At 37.7% G+C, this 16,538-nt stretch overlaps 2 protein-coding genes across 4 annotated transcripts in view; both read right to left on the bottom strand.

Moving 5' to 3' along the window:
• Positions 1 to 6: 6 nt before the first annotated feature.
• On the bottom strand, positions 7 to 6,302 carry LOC107657923 (DNA methyltransferase 1-associated protein 1-like). 3 transcript variants are annotated; one of them, XR_001630731.1, is made up of 12 exons: positions 6,148 to 6,302; positions 5,700 to 5,804; positions 5,475 to 5,566; positions 4,217 to 4,415; positions 3,913 to 4,071; positions 3,629 to 3,796; positions 2,969 to 3,154; positions 2,678 to 2,749; positions 2,060 to 2,132; positions 916 to 1,202; positions 427 to 537; positions 7 to 242 (listed from the first exon to the last, which is right to left on the bottom strand). XR_001630731.1 is itself a non-coding variant. In XM_016446249.1 (12 exons), exons 2-11 carry the CDS (start codon positions 5,793 to 5,795, stop codon positions 478 to 480), a joined length of 1,392 nt encoding a protein of 463 aa, XP_016301735.1. In that variant the 5' UTR covers positions 5,796 to 5,804; positions 6,148 to 6,302; the 3' UTR covers positions 7 to 242; positions 465 to 477. The 3 variants fall into 3 exon arrangements, 2 of the variants coding, with proteins under 2 accessions (XP_016301735.1, XP_016301734.1); XM_016446249.1 differs by having other exon boundaries at positions 465 to 537; XM_016446248.1 differs by having other exon boundaries at positions 165 to 537.
• A 297-nt stretch (positions 6,303 to 6,599) lies between these two features.
• obscna (obscurin, cytoskeletal calmodulin and titin-interacting RhoGEF a) overlaps positions 6,600 to 16,538 on the bottom strand; it is a 45,639-nt gene continuing 35,700 nt past the window's right edge. Inside the window, exons 68-91 of the mRNA XM_016446125.1 lie at positions 15,386 to 15,464; positions 15,077 to 15,204; positions 14,880 to 14,992; positions 14,605 to 14,773; positions 14,407 to 14,497; positions 14,069 to 14,269; positions 13,905 to 13,965; positions 13,751 to 13,828; positions 13,352 to 13,524; positions 13,210 to 13,236; positions 12,902 to 13,054; positions 12,778 to 12,823; positions 12,599 to 12,676; positions 10,809 to 12,507; positions 10,570 to 10,704; positions 10,201 to 10,323; positions 9,904 to 10,071; positions 9,563 to 9,668; positions 8,941 to 9,180; positions 8,570 to 8,793; positions 7,938 to 8,034; positions 7,666 to 7,815; positions 7,215 to 7,417; positions 6,600 to 7,119 (exon numbers count right to left, since the gene is read on the bottom strand). Of these exons, the coding sequence (XP_016301611.1) occupies positions 7,240 to 7,417; positions 7,666 to 7,815; positions 7,938 to 8,034; positions 8,570 to 8,793; positions 8,941 to 9,180; positions 9,563 to 9,668; positions 9,904 to 10,071; positions 10,201 to 10,323; positions 10,570 to 10,704; positions 10,809 to 12,507; positions 12,599 to 12,676; positions 12,778 to 12,823; positions 12,902 to 13,054; positions 13,210 to 13,236; positions 13,352 to 13,524; positions 13,751 to 13,828; positions 13,905 to 13,965; positions 14,069 to 14,269; positions 14,407 to 14,497; positions 14,605 to 14,773; positions 14,880 to 14,992; positions 15,077 to 15,204; positions 15,386 to 15,464 (4,517 nt within the window). The 3' untranslated portion in view covers positions 6,600 to 7,119; positions 7,215 to 7,239. The remainder of the gene's footprint in view (positions 7,120 to 7,214; positions 7,418 to 7,665; positions 7,816 to 7,937; positions 8,035 to 8,569; positions 8,794 to 8,940; positions 9,181 to 9,562; positions 9,669 to 9,903; positions 10,072 to 10,200; positions 10,324 to 10,569; positions 10,705 to 10,808; positions 12,508 to 12,598; positions 12,677 to 12,777; positions 12,824 to 12,901; positions 13,055 to 13,209; positions 13,237 to 13,351; positions 13,525 to 13,750; positions 13,829 to 13,904; positions 13,966 to 14,068; positions 14,270 to 14,406; positions 14,498 to 14,604; positions 14,774 to 14,879; positions 14,993 to 15,076; positions 15,205 to 15,385; positions 15,465 to 16,538) is intronic.

Raw genomic sequence — 16,538 nt, forward strand, 5'->3', positions numbered from 1 at the left:
CTCTTTCAATAAATTCCCCAACAGGATCCAGACTCATACCATCTGTCCAGCATACATTCATTTCAGACAGACAAGCAGACTTTTCTTTTTTTTCTGTCTACTTGCTTCTGTCTTGTCATGTGCCGATTAGCTCTCTTTGCCAATTTACAGTTCATCTGGGTTTGGGCTGCCTGGTTGGACAGAAGAGGTGGTATAATGGAATAGGTTGTCAAGGGTGGTCTGTGTCATGGTAGAGGTTTGGTCTGGAGAATGGAGAGAGGAGGGAAGCAGGTGGGATTGAGGAGTGGTGGACAGAGAGGGTAGTCATTGTGTTGAATACATTAACAGAGAGAGCGGTCATCAAAAGAGCAGATAACAGATGACCTACAACCACAACCTCACCCTCTGACCCTGAAGCAGGCAATCACTTAAGCGAGCTCCACAAACCTCTCTATCCTCTTCCAAAAATGTCCAATTGAGTTTACCAAGTCATTTATGTCATGGTTTCTTCACCTTCTTGATAGATGAGGAACTCGAAGCAGATTCTCTGCGTTTGCGCTGTGAAAAGAGACGAAAACAAGTTGAAATAGAATTTTATGAAAGATTTTAGTTTCATTTTAAATCACATTTATCTATTCAATAAAAAATGATGCTTTTATAATTTTGAAAAAAAAAAGTATGCTTTAAATCAAAACATCAGTAGATAATGTATAATCAAAAACGATTATGTAAGAATACAAATGAAAATAAATAAAAAACAATATGAAAACAATTGAATTTGGGTTTCAAATATTCAAATAAATATTTCTAATGTTTAAAAGGAGATCAAATTGCACGATGATGCCTGCTGAGGTCTATCACTAAAGTAGTTCTATTATCAAACCAATAATTTCATGCCATGGTAATTTAGATACGAACTTCCCTCTGAAAACTCACCGAATTTGGAGTGAGTGGAGCTCCAACCACATCAATAATCTGCTCTTTGGCTTCGGTTTTGATGTCATCAGCGCCTGGCCAAGATTGACTGTCAGGTGCTCCACTGCTCTCGCTGTGTGGTGTGACGGCGCCCCCTGCTTTTAGCAGAGCGTCATAGCGGTGCTGCAACATCTGCTGTTCGTACTCACAGTTACTGTAGGCCTGCTTCAACTCATAAACCAGGACCAGGTCGCTGCGAAGTTCATTAAACATCTGCACAATCTCCTCTGTGGGCATGGGGTTGAGGTCTGTCGAGCAAAGAAAAAAGGAAAAAGGGGATATGTTATGAGATGTTCAGAGCAAATTCTGTGTTTAGAACTTGTAGTTACCTTTTTTGTTTGCAAGAGTTGATTTTAGAAGGTTTAGATGAAGAACACTATACCTGGGTAAAGAATTTCTCCTTTCACTATCCCAATACTGATTCTAAAAATTCCATGATCAATCTTTAATTTTATTCTATGCAGGTGTTTTCTGCACCATGGCAAAATAAGTCATATTTTAGTTTAAAGTCTGAACTGAATGTTATAAGATAAAAGGGCACTGTACTGGATAATGGAACAAAAATATAAATACATTTTTTTTTTTTCATTTTCAGTAAATATTTATATAAATGTATGTTTCTATTGATTTGTCCCAAGAGGCTGCATGCAATAGCATACAGCATGAACATTGTAGTCCAAGTCACAAATTATACTTTTAAAAGTTATTTTAAGTGAAACAAAGCTCAAACATTGCAATCCATTTCACGAGTAAATAAGTAGCTGCTTTGAGCCTGTCCATCCATATAATGCTCATCATTCTTTAAAAAGATCATTAATAAACCCCATTCAAAAGTCTCAATATCTATACTATTTAATGTGTTTTCAGCAATTTAGCATATTACAATGTTATATTTTTTTTATACAAGAAATGCAAATGCAAGAAACTAAAGTTATCATATGCAAGCAAAATCAATATTTTAACAGAATGTTTTCTAAATTAATCCCTTTAATTATAATTATAATTATAATTGAAATCATTAAACCTCTTTATTACCGTTCAGTAGAACCATATGACAGGTAGGAAGTCAGAAGACAGAAGGAATGCTTATAAAAATGCTACTCACCCACTCCTTGCTCTGTCAGGATCTGTTCAATTGCTTTTATTTTCTTCTGACCAACTGAGCTGGGCAGCTTCATCTATGCACACAAATTCATTAGTTAACAAAATCTACAAATAAACTTTCAGTAAACTTAAATTGTGCTTGTGTACTTGTGTCTTAATCCACGAGGTGTTGGAACTCTAGCTGGAACATTAACACCTTTAATCTCAGATGGCTACATGGTAGTAAAACATGGGAGCAATGGAATAAAAATGGGGTCATCCTTCATTCATAATACCCCTGAAATGCACTTCAGAGAGGGCAGATCAAAACATGTTTATCCACCCAAGTCTGACTAACAGATGACCAGCCATATCTGAGTCATACACTACCCCAGTACCATCCTTAATGTGTTTTATATAGAGCGACCTCCCTTCATTACTCTTTAAGAGGAATGCCTTCCTGTGCGTAGATTACTCTACCTATGACTGTGTGAATCAATCAACTCCTGGCTAATGAGAGAGAAGTTAAACGCCACAGGCCCCTGCAGCGAAGAGGGATGTATCATAATATTCTGCATAGATCGTATATTAAGAAACGGATCAGGGGTCAGTTTTGTCGAAGCGTGTAAGTTGATCTTACTCTCTGACTCCGTAGTGAAACACCAGCAGATTTGAAGTCTGGGAATCTGATGCCTGCGGTTTCAGGAACAGCCTGCCATTGGACAGATGAGAGGGCATTAGAGGAGCAAGTGCTAGAAAGTATTAAAGTTCACAGATTTTTTTTTCTTCACATTTTGCAAAGAAAGTGTAAAATTAGAATGATCGCTATTGAAAATACAATTTGTTTCCCCATCAATTTTCTAATTACTAATCACAGACAGGTTAAAAATTGAATTTAGACAGTTTGAGGTGTAAATAAAGAGATAATTACAGGTTTTTCCGTCTCTCGTTTCTGCGGCAGCTTCTTCTTGGTGGCTTTACGTTCAGCTCTGCGCATCTCTGTCGTCGTGTCAGCTGCTGTAATGAGCTTCTGCAGGTCCTGGGCCTTCTTTTCACGCTCCTTCTTACGCGTCTCAATCTTCCTCAGCTCCTGGATCAGGTATTCCTCCTCTGCCACCTACAGGAAGGAAAAGGAAGCACATTGTTTAAATGAGATCAAGCTTGTCCCCATCAGACATAACGAACTTACAACAGTATCTCCACTGTGTCCCATTAATTACCAGCATTATTTACAGAAACTGCAGTTTTCCACCAAAATAAATGCAAAATAAAGAAATTGTCAAGCGAAGACCATTTTCCTGCTGAAAAGTAAAATACATTTTTTATTTACAGTTATTTTACAATACAGTTGTATTACAATACTAATATATTTGTGTTAAGGGATGATAATAATAATACCAACATTATTATAATCTAATCGACACTGAAAATTGGTGGGAGCTCACAAAGTGCACCAGACTGGCGGATTTAAATTTAAAATGCATAAATGTTTCTTCCACCCCCCATAGTCTCACAACATCCTGTGTAAAAACACTGCATCACTGTTGCAATAATTGTTATGTAGAATGAAAAAGATCAGTCTTGGTCTCACCTGCTCTGGAGTGCGGTTGAAAAGTCTCTCGAGCTGCTCTTTCCTGCGTCTCTCATGACCAGCATCAAATATGTAGATCTTAGTTTCTGTCCCTGTTCCTGCCCGAACTTTTGCCAGTTTGCCACAAATGCTGTAATAACGCTCCTTAAGATCCTCCACAGAGCGCTTCTACAATAATATCAATGAAATCAGAGAAAAAAATGTGATTAGAAGGAAGTAAACTGTAACATAGAGTCAAGTTACTTTATGTTCAGTACAATACTGAATCATGATGAGGAACTTACTCTATACTGCTGGTGATCATAGCGATCATGGATAACAATAAACCGCAGGTCGAAACGTTTGCACAAGTCGAACAGGTGATCCGTTTCAGCTTTCGTCCATCCATCGTCATGAAGATACATCTGATACTCCTGCTCTGAGTACGCAGGCACCTGCACAGTCTTGAAACAGGAATAATATTTTTAGTAACATGCGATTACATGAATTTCAATTTCAAACAAGAATAATACACAATCTCTTCTCTCCTCGACCGATGCCATTTTTTCTTTTCTCCTACTCTGTTCAGTATGACCCTCTCTTTCCTACCTTGTTGAAGCGAGCAAATGGGTAGTCCTTTCCTTCCTCTGCTGCACGTCTCCAGTGATGGAAGATGGCTCCATCTTTTCTGGCTGGATTGGAAAAGGGCATCCACTTCCAGGGCCGCACCTTCTTACAGCCCAGTTTTGCTTTCACTGTCCGGTAGCCTTGCGTAGTATCACTCGGTAACAGGGGAGAGGCATCCCGACTGAAAGAAGCAAAAGCATACAAAAGTTAATTATATGCTGTCACTTTTCAGTGTAACAGTATCAGCGTCCAAAGGCAGCATACAGGGCTCAACAATAAAAGTTTTTTGTTTATGCTGGATTGGTCAAACCAATAGCTCAAATTTTTACGTCCGCCTGCCAATATTTTAACTAGTCCTACAACAAAACACAATATAGCCTAAATTATTTTTAGCAAGATATTTTTATGTGCAGGTCAAGATGTGTGTGTATATATATATACACACACACATACACACACACTATTGTTCAAAACTTTGGGGTCAGAAAGTATTTTTTGAACAAATTAATATTTTTATACAGCAAGGATGCATTAAATTGGTCAAATGTGACAGTAAATACATTTATAATGTTACAAAAAAATGTCTATTTCAAATGAATGCTGTTCTTTTGAACCTTTTACTCAAAGAATCCTGAAAAAAAATAAATAAGAAATGTATCCTGAGCACCAAATCATCATATTAGAACGATTTATAATGGATCATGTGAAACTGAAGACTGAAGTAATGGCTGCTGAAAATTCAGCTTTGTGATCACAGTAATAATTACATTTTAAGTTATATTAAAATTGAAACAAAAAAAAAGTTACTTTAAATTATGATAATATTTCACAATATTACTGTCTGTAATGTATTTCTGATCAAACAAATGCAGCCTTGGCAAGCATAAGAGTATAACAAGCATAACTTTTGAATAGTAGTGTATATTAAGTGTATATGTATGTTACAAAAAATATATTTATTAGATTTTTCATTTACAAGAGCTGGGAATTATACAGCTATAATAAAATCTCATGAGAGCTATGTACTCATACAACCCTATTTGCTGTACAGCTAATACAACAAAACGTTACTCTTTTTTTCTAGTCATTTTACTAATTTCAAAGAATGATCAATTCAAACAGCAAAATGATCTGCCATTAGTCATGGGAATCAGTTTTTAGAAGGCAATGCAAATACGTAACAATAATATGGGCAATAAGGCAGTGAGGTAAAAAGGCTGAGCAGAGAAAGCCAGCTTACTTTTTGTCTGAATACAGCAAGGCATAAACTTCTCTGTGCATTCCTTCTGGTCTCTTGAAAGTTAATGTCTCTGTCACTTTCTTGGCTTTTTTCTACAACAACAAACAGAATGAACATTGTCTCAATAATACAAAGCCAAAACGTGTCACAAATGTAAATCCCATTTTAAAGCTCCATCTACAGTCAAAAGTGCAGTGGTGTTGGCTCTCCTCTGTGCCAGGTTACCTTGTCTGAGTTGATGATGTCCTTCTTGCTGATGAGACCTGAATCGTCTCCTCCTGCCAGCTCCAGAATATCCCTCACATCAGCACCGGTCGCCATGGTGAGGGACTAATAGTTTAGACAAAATGATAAGCAAAGAGGTGCACTATAATATACATATACAATGTACAGTTATATGAACTGTTTGCTGAACTACATCTGACAGTCGTTACCCCCTAACAAAGAAAATACATCAGTGTTAAAGGTTCAGATTTGTCTGCTGGGTCTGTTTGAGGAAGTAGAAGATAAAGACATAAACCATAGCTAATAAACGAAGCGCGAATGAACTCGAATCTCGGAATCAATGGGCTTACATGCTACCTGACAGGCGGGAACCGTATTGAGCGTATATAGTATTTCTAGAACTGCATTTATGAACTGTAATGGTATTAAAAGTAACGTTTGATCTTACCTGACAAAAATACGGGTAGCCTGTGTATCTAAAATATACGCTAGTCTATTTACGGGACAGTGATAGCTGAAATGCTATATTCAACGGCGGATGCACATCTCCTCTTCGATGGTCAGCTCCTCTGTGCGTCTTGACACACTCGTGCAAACGTTCGCCACCTATCGGACAAAAGGAAGAAGTGCATCTACAATACTGTCCTCAACCAGAGTTCATAAAATGCCTTACTTTGGGGGTTGTGTCATTTGTCACTGCATAGATTCAAACAAACAAAACAACAAGTTTTACTGTGTAATAATACATTTATTGTTAAGTGCATGGCAATTTGCAGACAAAAAGCATACATGCATTGTGTGAAACTATTATCATCACAGCAGAGAGGCAACAGTAACCCTTAAATTGACCTTACCACGCTAATAAAATCTACAATCCAAAACCAATAAAATCCATATACATTAAGTAAAATTCAAAATCAATCAAATCCTTATACATTAAGTAAAATTAGCATTAAAATGAGAAAAATATAATTGATGAATAAAATACTGCATTTAACCACATCATGTAAATCATACTATAAAATTGTCCCTGATAGAGCAGTGCCAAAAATGCAAGTAATATAATGCAGTGATAACCTGTTCAATAGTGATAACAGTGAAAAGTGATAACCTGTTCTACATCTTACATTCACTAGATATAGATATGCATACCAAAAGCCCTATTACCACTGATCTATATAAATGACATTTATTTACACTACTGTAAAACAGTGTTTATGTAAGTAATGTCATTTTTGAAAGATTACAAAGCAATAACTGAAGCCATGTCGTGCAGATTGCCTGATTACATGTGTTGAAAAATGTTATATCTAAAGAAATATAATTGATTATCATTACAGCTAAAGCTTTTCATCATAATCTTTCCTTGTGGGAGAAAAACTACAAAAAGCATTTCACAGTTTCACACAACACTTTCAGCCTCCAAATATGTTCTGTCCCTTGAATTATGGGAAGGGCAGATTAATTTTTGTGCGGATGTGGTCTCGCTTCACAGTTTCACACAACATTTTCAGCCTCCAAATATGTTCTGTCCCTTGAATTATGGGAAGGGCAGATTAATTTTTGTGCGGATGTGGTCTCGCTTGACCTCTCGTTCCCTGAGATAGGCCTGCAGCTTGTCTGTTGAATAGCAGACCACAGAGTCAGTGTGTTTGGAGGGAGGACGGTCTCCTTGTATCCAGGGGTTTTGGAGGCACTCTGCAGCTGTAGGTCTTGCCCTGGTAAAACATGAAGCCACATCAAATACTGCCTATGTCCACATAGTAACTGATTCAGTCACACATTAAGTTTAGAAGCAGGATACATTTAACTATTGGTTTTGGGTCTACTGATGGAAAGTCATGATATTAGTTTTGATTAGTTTTCTGCCATTAAAGCATCATCCGACTACGATGACATGAAATCTCACTGTCTGTTGTTTGGATTTAAACACTCAAAATAAGCAAACATCATCTGTGAATTTTACCAGGCTTTGTTGCTCAGGGTGTTCTTCATAAAGTTGATGGCTCCCTCTGAGAGACCTGGGTAACAACGATTAAACTGGATCTTGCCTTTTTTGATGTTTCGATCCCTCTCCCAAGTTATATCAGCATGGAAGGGACTGTCTGCACTCAACCTAAAGATGAAAATTAAAGAAAATTTGAGTTAATCAATGAATTATGGTTGAACGATAGGGAAGCCCTAATGTTGCTGTAACTATTCCTTATGGTTATGGATTTACTGAATGAAAGGACTTACATTATAAAAGCCAAAACGCCAACAGCCCAGATATCAGTTTCAGGTCCAACTCCTTGTCCTTCTAAGATTTCAGGAGCTTTAGGAAGGACAATATAACCTAACAAACAGAACAGAAAATATTTTTCATAAACAAAACTGGTTTGTTGGTGATAAGATACTGGATACTTTTTTTTTTTTTTAAGATGCCAGGCAGCCCCGAAAATGAAAGTAGTTCCATGTACATTTACCATTCAACAGTTTGAGATCAGTAAGATTTTTTTTTAAAGAAATTAATACTTTTATTTAGCAAGGATGCATTAAAATTGACCAAAAGTAATAGTAAAAATGTAAAAATTAGCAGCACAACTGTTTTCAACATAATACAAAAAAATGCCATCACAAGAATAAATTACATTTTAAAATAGATTAAAACTGTTATTTTAATGCTATTTAATAATAATTAAATAAGATGTCACAATATTACTGCTTTTGAACGTATTTTTTATCAAATAAATGCAAGTTTGGTATGCATTTCAAAACAATAAACAATTCGACTAAACTGACTGACCCCAAACGTTGCAACAGTAATCTATAATGACTGAATAAAAACACAGCAACAAATTCTAGATCATAATACAGTATCATTGATATACCTTTATTATCTGTCATTTCTTTGATGTGTTCAATGTTTAGTGCCTGTCCTGGAGTGAAGGGCTGAGCAGAGCCCAAATCCACAATCTTCACTACATTTCGGCCCGTCACAAGCATGTTGTCCGACTTTAAATCCAGGTGTACAATGCGTCTGCTGTGCAGGTAATCCACAGCACTCAGAATCTGTTCTAGTAGGTCAGTCACCTGTGTTTCTGAATATAGATTCCTGTAGGCCATCAAGAGTAAAGAGTAAGGTAACTGTACAACACTGACTGTTAAAGAGAATGATTTTCACTAGTATCAGTCAATATATAATTTGTAATTTATAGGACTACATAATTGAACAGAACCCTTTAAACAGTATTACTCTCACCTTTCTGCAAGGTTATAAAGAAGCTCTCGTCCTGAGCATAGCTCCTCTATAAGCACCAGGAAGCTGGGAGTGAGGATGGCCGTCTGCAGCTGGACGATTCGAGGGTGGTTCAGTCGGCGAAGCAGTTGATATTCCCTTAAAACCAACTGCCTCTGCTCTGGTCTGTAAAGTGTCATCTTAGCGGCTAACATCTGAGAGCTGCGGCTATCCTCACACTGCATTACCACACTGAAACGGCCTCTGTCAAAAGAGACACAAGATTATGCATTTAAATGAGCAACATAAAAACGGAAATAATGGTAATCAGCGTTTTGTGAGTCAACAATTCTGCTTTCATTTCATATTTATATGGATTCATTAAAGCTATGTAGAGCTTAAATACTAAAGTATTAGAGTTTAAATACTATAAAGGCTGGTTCATACTGTCCCAACAAACACCAGCAGGGTTAAAAACACACTCATCCAACAAAACCCAAATACTATTTTTTTGTGTTTGTTGTGGCAGTGTGAACTAGCCCATAAAATTGAGTTTACATAACTTATTAAAGAGGTATAAATATTCAAAATACACACACACACACACATATATATACACACACGTGTATGTATGTCTATATATATCCTGTTGATTTCAGACAGGAAGCTGTAAGATTTCTCAGTGCCAAGACCTCCAGGTACAGTGACCTTTGACCCAATAGATTCCATTTTAATGAGAGGATTGTGAGAGTCTGCAAAAATATATGAATATATAATAAATTACAATAAATTCACTTTCTTTAAATTTCCTTGAAGTAAACTCCTTTATATGACCATATTCTGAGAATATTCCATTTATTTTATGAAAGGAGATGATTGCATTATATTTAAAGTTAATAGGGTGTACATATTTAAAGATGTAGGGTGAGGTAATACATTTTAAGTAGTTTTGGATAAAAATAAGTAATATTTCCAGCAAGTCTCTACCTTCATAAGGTGTGGCCATAAAGGCTGGTGGTGAAGGGTCACTAAAAGGTGCCAACCCTGTCTTGGTGTTATGGGACACTCTGAACATATATCCCGGTCCTCTCGGAAGGGCATTTACTGTAAAACAGCTGTCTGTAACATTCTCTGCCAACATTCTCCACTCCACACCTAATATAAAGGACAAAACTTTCTTTATGAAGCACCATGGAAAAACACAATGAAAAACAATGCTCATAATACAGGATGTACAGTGGGTACGGAAAGTATTCAGACCCCCTTAAATGTATGTATTCTTACCATTTACACTATACTGAATACAATATGTGACAAGTTCTTTTGATGGCACAAGTTTCCAGAACACAAGCACTCCTCCTCCTGCTAGCTGAATGACATCTGGCCTGGATGGTTTGACTGGACTTTCTGGTTAAAAATCAGAAAACAATTTCATAACTTTGTGAATCCTGTGACACTGAAGTCTGGAGTAATGATGCTGAAAATTCAGCTTTACTATCACAGGAATAAATTACATAAACGCAGCCTTGGTGAGCATAAAAAACTTATTTCAAAAACCTTAAAAAAATCATACAGACCCCAAACATTTGAACGGTAGTGTATCTATAAAAAGCAATTATATGGAACAGTTTAATGACTTTTTAGTTGTTTAACCTTTGGTTTTCTTAAATATCGGCACTTTCAGCGAGAACAATTTGGACTTCTTCTGAGGACTTTCGGATGAGGTGGTGGCTATTACTGTGGTCATTTTCTCTGGCGTGACGGGGGAGGAGTTCTTCACAATTGGTCCTGTTAGAAAGAATTTGAGATATAATTATTATGCACAAGCAAATGTATTTTTGAAAAGTGAATAGTGTATTTTCAACTGTGTTAAAGCAACAACAGTAGCCTACCGCCTTTCTTCTTCTCTTCATCCTCTTTGCTGGATTGTCGGGTAAACAGTTTTGTAATGCTAGAGGCTGAAGCTCGCATCTTCTTCCTCAGAGTTAGAAGAGGGGTCTTGGGTTGTGAGGATGCTCCTTCTGTTTGTTTCTTTTCCGAGCCTTCTAGTTGAGGAGAAGAATGGCTAGCCCACGAATGTTTACGGAAGATCTTCATGAATCCAGGCTTGGAAGATTTCCCACTAGGGGGTTTGGCTTGAAGAGCCGGGGCTGAGGCATGTCTTTGAAGTAACTCTTTACTTTCTCGTCCTGCTACTGCAGCCTGGACAGGAACCGCAGAGGAGCTTCTTCTCAGAAGGACGTCACTCTTATTGCGCATCTCATTTAGTCCAGAGCTTGAACTGTTGGTGCGCCGTCTTGGCGGGGCTTGCGGGAGGTCTTGGCAAAGAGATCTCAGGACCCTCTCCATGTCTTCATCCTCAGAGTCTTGTAGTAAAGAGCATGGAGATGTTTTTCCAGAGGATGCAGCGATCAAGCTCTCATCATGGTGGTGTCTGTGGGAGAGTTCTTCATGTGAGCCTATCCTGCTAGAAGCTTCTGAACTGTGGTCAAGCGAACATGCCAGTGAAAGCTGTGAGCCATCCACGCTCTCCTCATCACCTAAATGTCTTGTCTCTGTTTCCGTGACCTGCAACTGGTTGTCATCCTCACAAGAACTCTGCAAGGCTGGCTGATGTCCTTCTTCAGGCTCATGAACCTGTGCTCTGACCTTTCTCACAATTAATGGGCCTTTCTTTGACAAAAACGCAGAGCGACGGCAAAGTTTCCTTCTCACTTGGACTTCTTCAGTTTTTTCCTCTTCTTCATCAGTGACATCTGGTTTCTGGCTTTCTTCAACATCATGCTCATCCTCTCCTTGCACTGTTGGGTCAGTTGAAGTTGGAGAGCGTTGTGTGTATACATCTAATGACCTGCTTCTTCTCTGGGTGTGTATGCTTGGATGGGCAGCACTCACTCCACTATCAAATGAGCTTGACTTGAGGATAGATGAATGCATTGATCCTCTTCTTTGGTTACGATTAGCTTCTAAGTCTGGGGAATCTTCTACATACTCTATGAGGGGCTCATTTAACCTGCCGGAGAGGCTGGCACGGAGGGGTTTACGGCCACGCTCTTGCTTTTTAGCTTGGATTTTATCCCGAAGCGTCATGTGACGAGCAGACATGGGTGAGAGCTGCTCGGAGCTGCAATAAAAAGTGCTCTTGATGAGGATACGACGTGGTATGGGATCCAATCCTTCGTCTCTCTCAGAGAGGTGAAGATAGGGGCTACTGTCCCTCCTCTCCAAACTGACTGGCTCTGTTGATGGTGTGGACGTGGAAATCACCAGCAGGCCACTGTGAATGCGGTCCTCAGCAATAAGCACATCTTCTTCATCCCGTTTTAAAACTGTGGGCGTCTTTGACACATGAGTGTATGGGTCATATTCTTCCTCTTCTTCCAGATCATCTTCATTCTCCTGGCTCACCTGTTGGAAGAAGTCCCAAGCATCTGCTTCATCAAACTCTGAGGAGGATCCACTACTTAGGGAGGTGCTGCTGAGCTCCTGGGTTTCCCTTGTAGCTGTAATCGAAACGTCACGCAGAGGAGCCTCCAACAACTCTGGGATTGGTCTCAAAGTCAGAACCGAGCCGAGACATGTCAAGGAACGCTGAAAGAAAAGGGAAGAAGCACGGAAAAGACATGAAAGAAGAAAGTTTTCCTGGATAATCAATGGCAAAGGAAGTCATTTAAAATCTTACCTGCCATTTTCTTCTTGAAATAAAAGATTTTAGATTTTTGGTATTTATGCCCTCAGGTTCTTCATCTTCATAATAACCCTAAAAATAATTACATTTCTGATGAACGTCAATTTTAACTTATTTGTGCACACAACTTATTTTATGTTTGCTTGTTGGTATAAACACAGATGACTACCTACCTGAAACCACTCATGACTCAAACACTCAGATGCAGAGGGTCTCACTCTGTGAAGGTGAAACAAAGCAACTTTATCAACTGCTGCTCACAAAAACTTCAATTACATGCAAGTAAGCAGAGCTTACTCTGGGTCTGGCTGTAGAACCCTATGTAGGAAGTCCTGTGCCTCCACACTTCTGTTTGTGATCTCAGGTGTGTACCAGTACAGCACACCCTCAGCGACCTTCATCAGTGTGGAACGGTCATTCTCCCCGAAGAAAGGACAGTGGCATGTTAAGCTACCCAGAAAAAAAGCAATATTCAAGAAAACACTTAATATTTTCTAACAGTACAATTATTTCTAGATTTTATGGCCATACAACATTGCAGCATACAGAGAAAACAAAGAAAAACACAAACATATCTGCTTGCTCCATTTCTTCAATGCACTCACCATAGGTAAGTAACCACACCAAGAGACCTGAATAAATTAATAATGAAAAAATTTACCAAGCAGTAAAAGGACAGAATTGCATTTCTGAATATGAGGAATTCTGTTCACCACAATTTGCAACAAGCCACAGTATTTTGTTTACCAGATATCAGTGGCTACTGTCACAGGTTCTTGGTGGACAATTTCTGGTGCAACAAATTCAGGTGTCCCAAACTTGCTGTACTGGTGTCTGGAGTTGTCAATTTCCTGGCAGAAGCCAAAATCACAGATTTGGATTTCTTCTCTCGCAGGGGACACCATTAGGATATTGTCTGTCTGCAAAGAAGAGGTTTAAAAATAAGTTTGACAAAATGTTAGAATGACAGCCACAGGTCAGAAGATGTCTTTACCAAAGACACCAATTAGTCCAATTTCAGAAAAGGATGGTCTTTCAGTATCCTGTGTGTGAATATTGATGCTTAAATTAATGCCACTTATAATACTAATAATACTGCAATATAACTATAATTCCTACTAATATAAATTAAGTATAATCACTTACTTTGATATCCAGATGTAAGATGTTCATACTATGTATGTATCCAATGCCCTCCAGAACCTGCTGAATATATAACTGGACCTAAAACAATGAATAATAATTATCACATTTTCTTGATTACTGTATAAAATGACATTCAATGATTTCTCAATATTACCTCCCTCTCTGAAACCGATCCCTTTAAAAACAAATGATCTAGTAACCCCTGTGTAGAACATCTGTGGGAGAGGAAAAAATAAATGTATATATTTGATTACATTTTGAAAAAGCTAATGGTAATCATTGAATCATTTCAAAAAGCAAGAAAAAATCAAATCCTACAATTCTACAACCAACACCAGTGTGCGTCTTGTAGCGAAAAAGTCCAAGAGGCATGCTAGTCTGCGGTGAGCTAGACGGGACAGTAGGTCTCTCTCCTGGAACGCTCTGGTCCGTGTGCTGCTTCTGAGTGGAAGGAACTTAGCAGCAAAACATTCACCACTCGCCTTGTGTGTGACTTTTTTAACCACTCCAAAAGTGCCCCTGGTTATCCAGAAAAAAAAAAGAGAAAAATGTTAATAAGGGCTAAAAAGGATGCCTTACAACAAATCAGATATTACATTAACTATGATATTTAATGCTAGATTACATAAACGTCAAGATTTATATGATGATATTACCTCCCTATCTCTTCATGAACATCATATACAGAATGTAATTTCCGTCTTTTTCCAAACTCCACTTCTCTCTCTTCCTCAATGTCATCTGGACCTGAAAAAGAAAAAAATTAATTTACTTAAACACACTATTCCTTGGCAACAGACATTTAAAGTTTGTAAAGATAAAATGGATGGTAATAATAAAGCTTTCCAACTCACCTGTGTCAACACTGAGTTTGCCGAGGCAAGATGCTTGTCCTGCACTGTTAATAGCTATGCAGGTGTAGGTGCCACAATCCTCTATTTGAGTATTTAGCAAAGTGAGAGAGCAACGTGCACTACTTTGAAATATTTCTGTGTAGTCATTGGATAAGATTTCCTTGTCATCCTGCAGGAAACCAAATAAATACATTTCACTGCAGTAAATACAAGTAAAGATCATTGTGTTTCCATCATAACATAAAATCATTGTTACCGTTTTGTATTTATAATACCTTAAACCACTGAATATCTGGGGTGGGCTGGCCAGTAATAATGGCGGAGAATGTTGCAGGCTGACCAGGCCGGACTGTCAGGTCCTCAATGGCAACTTGCACAGCTGGAGGCTCTGAGTAAATAAATAATAGATTGACAAATTCCTCTGGTGATCATTTTTCACACAAGTTGATTATAAACCTCATATAGTCTGTACCTGTCAGAAATTCCTCCTCTGTGTCTGAGTAAAAGTGTTCATCAGGCTCGTCCTGTGCCGCCTGTACTTGCCTCTCCACGTCATCCTGTTTTTTAAGTGTTTGTGTGTCTTCAACACCAGCAGCAGGTCTTCAGTACCACACATTTTGCATTAAATTGATTGACAGACAGTAAAATTAGATAATCAACTGTCCTGAATATCACTGCTTAAAGAACCACACAATACAGCATGTATGCAGTATAATTAAACTATACATAATAAAGACTATGTTTATAGCCCACAGATTACACAGACTGTATGTAAACTCACGGTTCAGGGTTTCCAGGCTGAAAGAGTATATGAAACAGGTTCTTTACAAAGGAACTGGACCAACCTTCTGACTGGGGCTCTATTTGAAAACATTTAGATTGTCAAACTGATAAAAATTATTTAACGTTCAAAAGTTTGAGGTCAATAAGATTTTCCTGTTTTTATAAGAATACTTCTATTCAGCAAGAAGTCTTTTTTTAAAGACATTTAAGACATGTAAAACTTTACAAAAGATTTCTATTTCAAACTAATTCTGTTCTTTTGCACTTTCTATTTATCAAAGAATGGAGTTACAGCTTTGCGATCACAGCAATAAATTGCATCTTAAAATATAGTAAAATTATTATTTCACAATATTGTTTCTACAGTATTTTTGATCAAATAAATGCAGCCTTGGCGAGGATAAGAGACTTCTTTCAAAAACATTTTTAAAAATCTTACCGACCCAAAACTTTTAATGGTAGTGTGTACTGTAAAAGATAAATATAATCTATTAAAAATATATAATATTTATAAAAAATTAGATAAAGCTTTATATAATGCCCTAAGTAAATACTTGAACTAAATAACAACAATAAATAACTGTACTTACATAAATAATGCAAACATAAAAATGTAAAATATTAACAATACTTATTAATTAAATTAAGGTCTGTGGTCATACAATCAGCTTTAAATAAGGGATGAAGTAGAATATTTGGTTTCATTTCCTCTCCTCTCCAAACTCAACTGTAAAATAATATAAACACTTACCCGTATAAGGACAGGTATACAAACAGTGCAAGAAGTGACATAGCCTTTCCCGACCAGTGTTTTAAAGGGGTGGTTGACTGGGTTTTTTCTAGGCTTGATTGTGTTTATGGGGTGCAGTCTAACATGTGTTCATGCTTCGTTTTTTAAAAAACGCATTATTTTTCACATAATGTACCTTTATTCCACACCGATCTGTCCCTTCTCTAACAAACGTTTGATTATTTCCTGTTTTTATAAAGCCCCTCCCTCAGAAATAGGCGATGGGCTGAGATTGGTCAGCTGGCTCAGTGTGTTGTGATTCGCTAAACCGCCTGATTGAGCCTGATTGAGACGCAGAGAATATTAATGAAGAGGATCGCGCAGAACCTGTGCAAGCACTGCCACAGATCACATGTATACA

This window comes from Sinocyclocheilus anshuiensis, unplaced genomic scaffold (assembly GCF_001515605.1).
Source record: "Sinocyclocheilus anshuiensis isolate Anshui unplaced genomic scaffold, SAMN03320099.WGS_v1.1 scaffold107, whole genome shotgun sequence".
Classification (NCBI taxonomy): Eukaryota; Metazoa; Chordata; class Actinopteri; order Cypriniformes; family Cyprinidae; genus Sinocyclocheilus; species Sinocyclocheilus anshuiensis.

Bases quoted from the DNA above. Each gene is read 5' to 3' on its own strand.
- LOC107657923 (XM_016446249.1), bottom strand. From the start codon at position 5,795: ATGGCGACCGGTGCTGATGTGAGGGATATTCTGGAGCTGGCAGGAGGA. The intron at 5,567-5,699 runs GTAACCTGGCAC...TTGTTGTTGTAG, and splicing joins ACATCATCAACTCAGACAAG to AAAAAAGCCAAGAAAGTGAC. The intron at 4,072-4,216 runs GTAGGAAAGAGA...TCCTGTTTCAAG, and splicing joins CATTTGCTCGCTTCAACAAG to ACTGTGCAGGTGCCTGCGTA.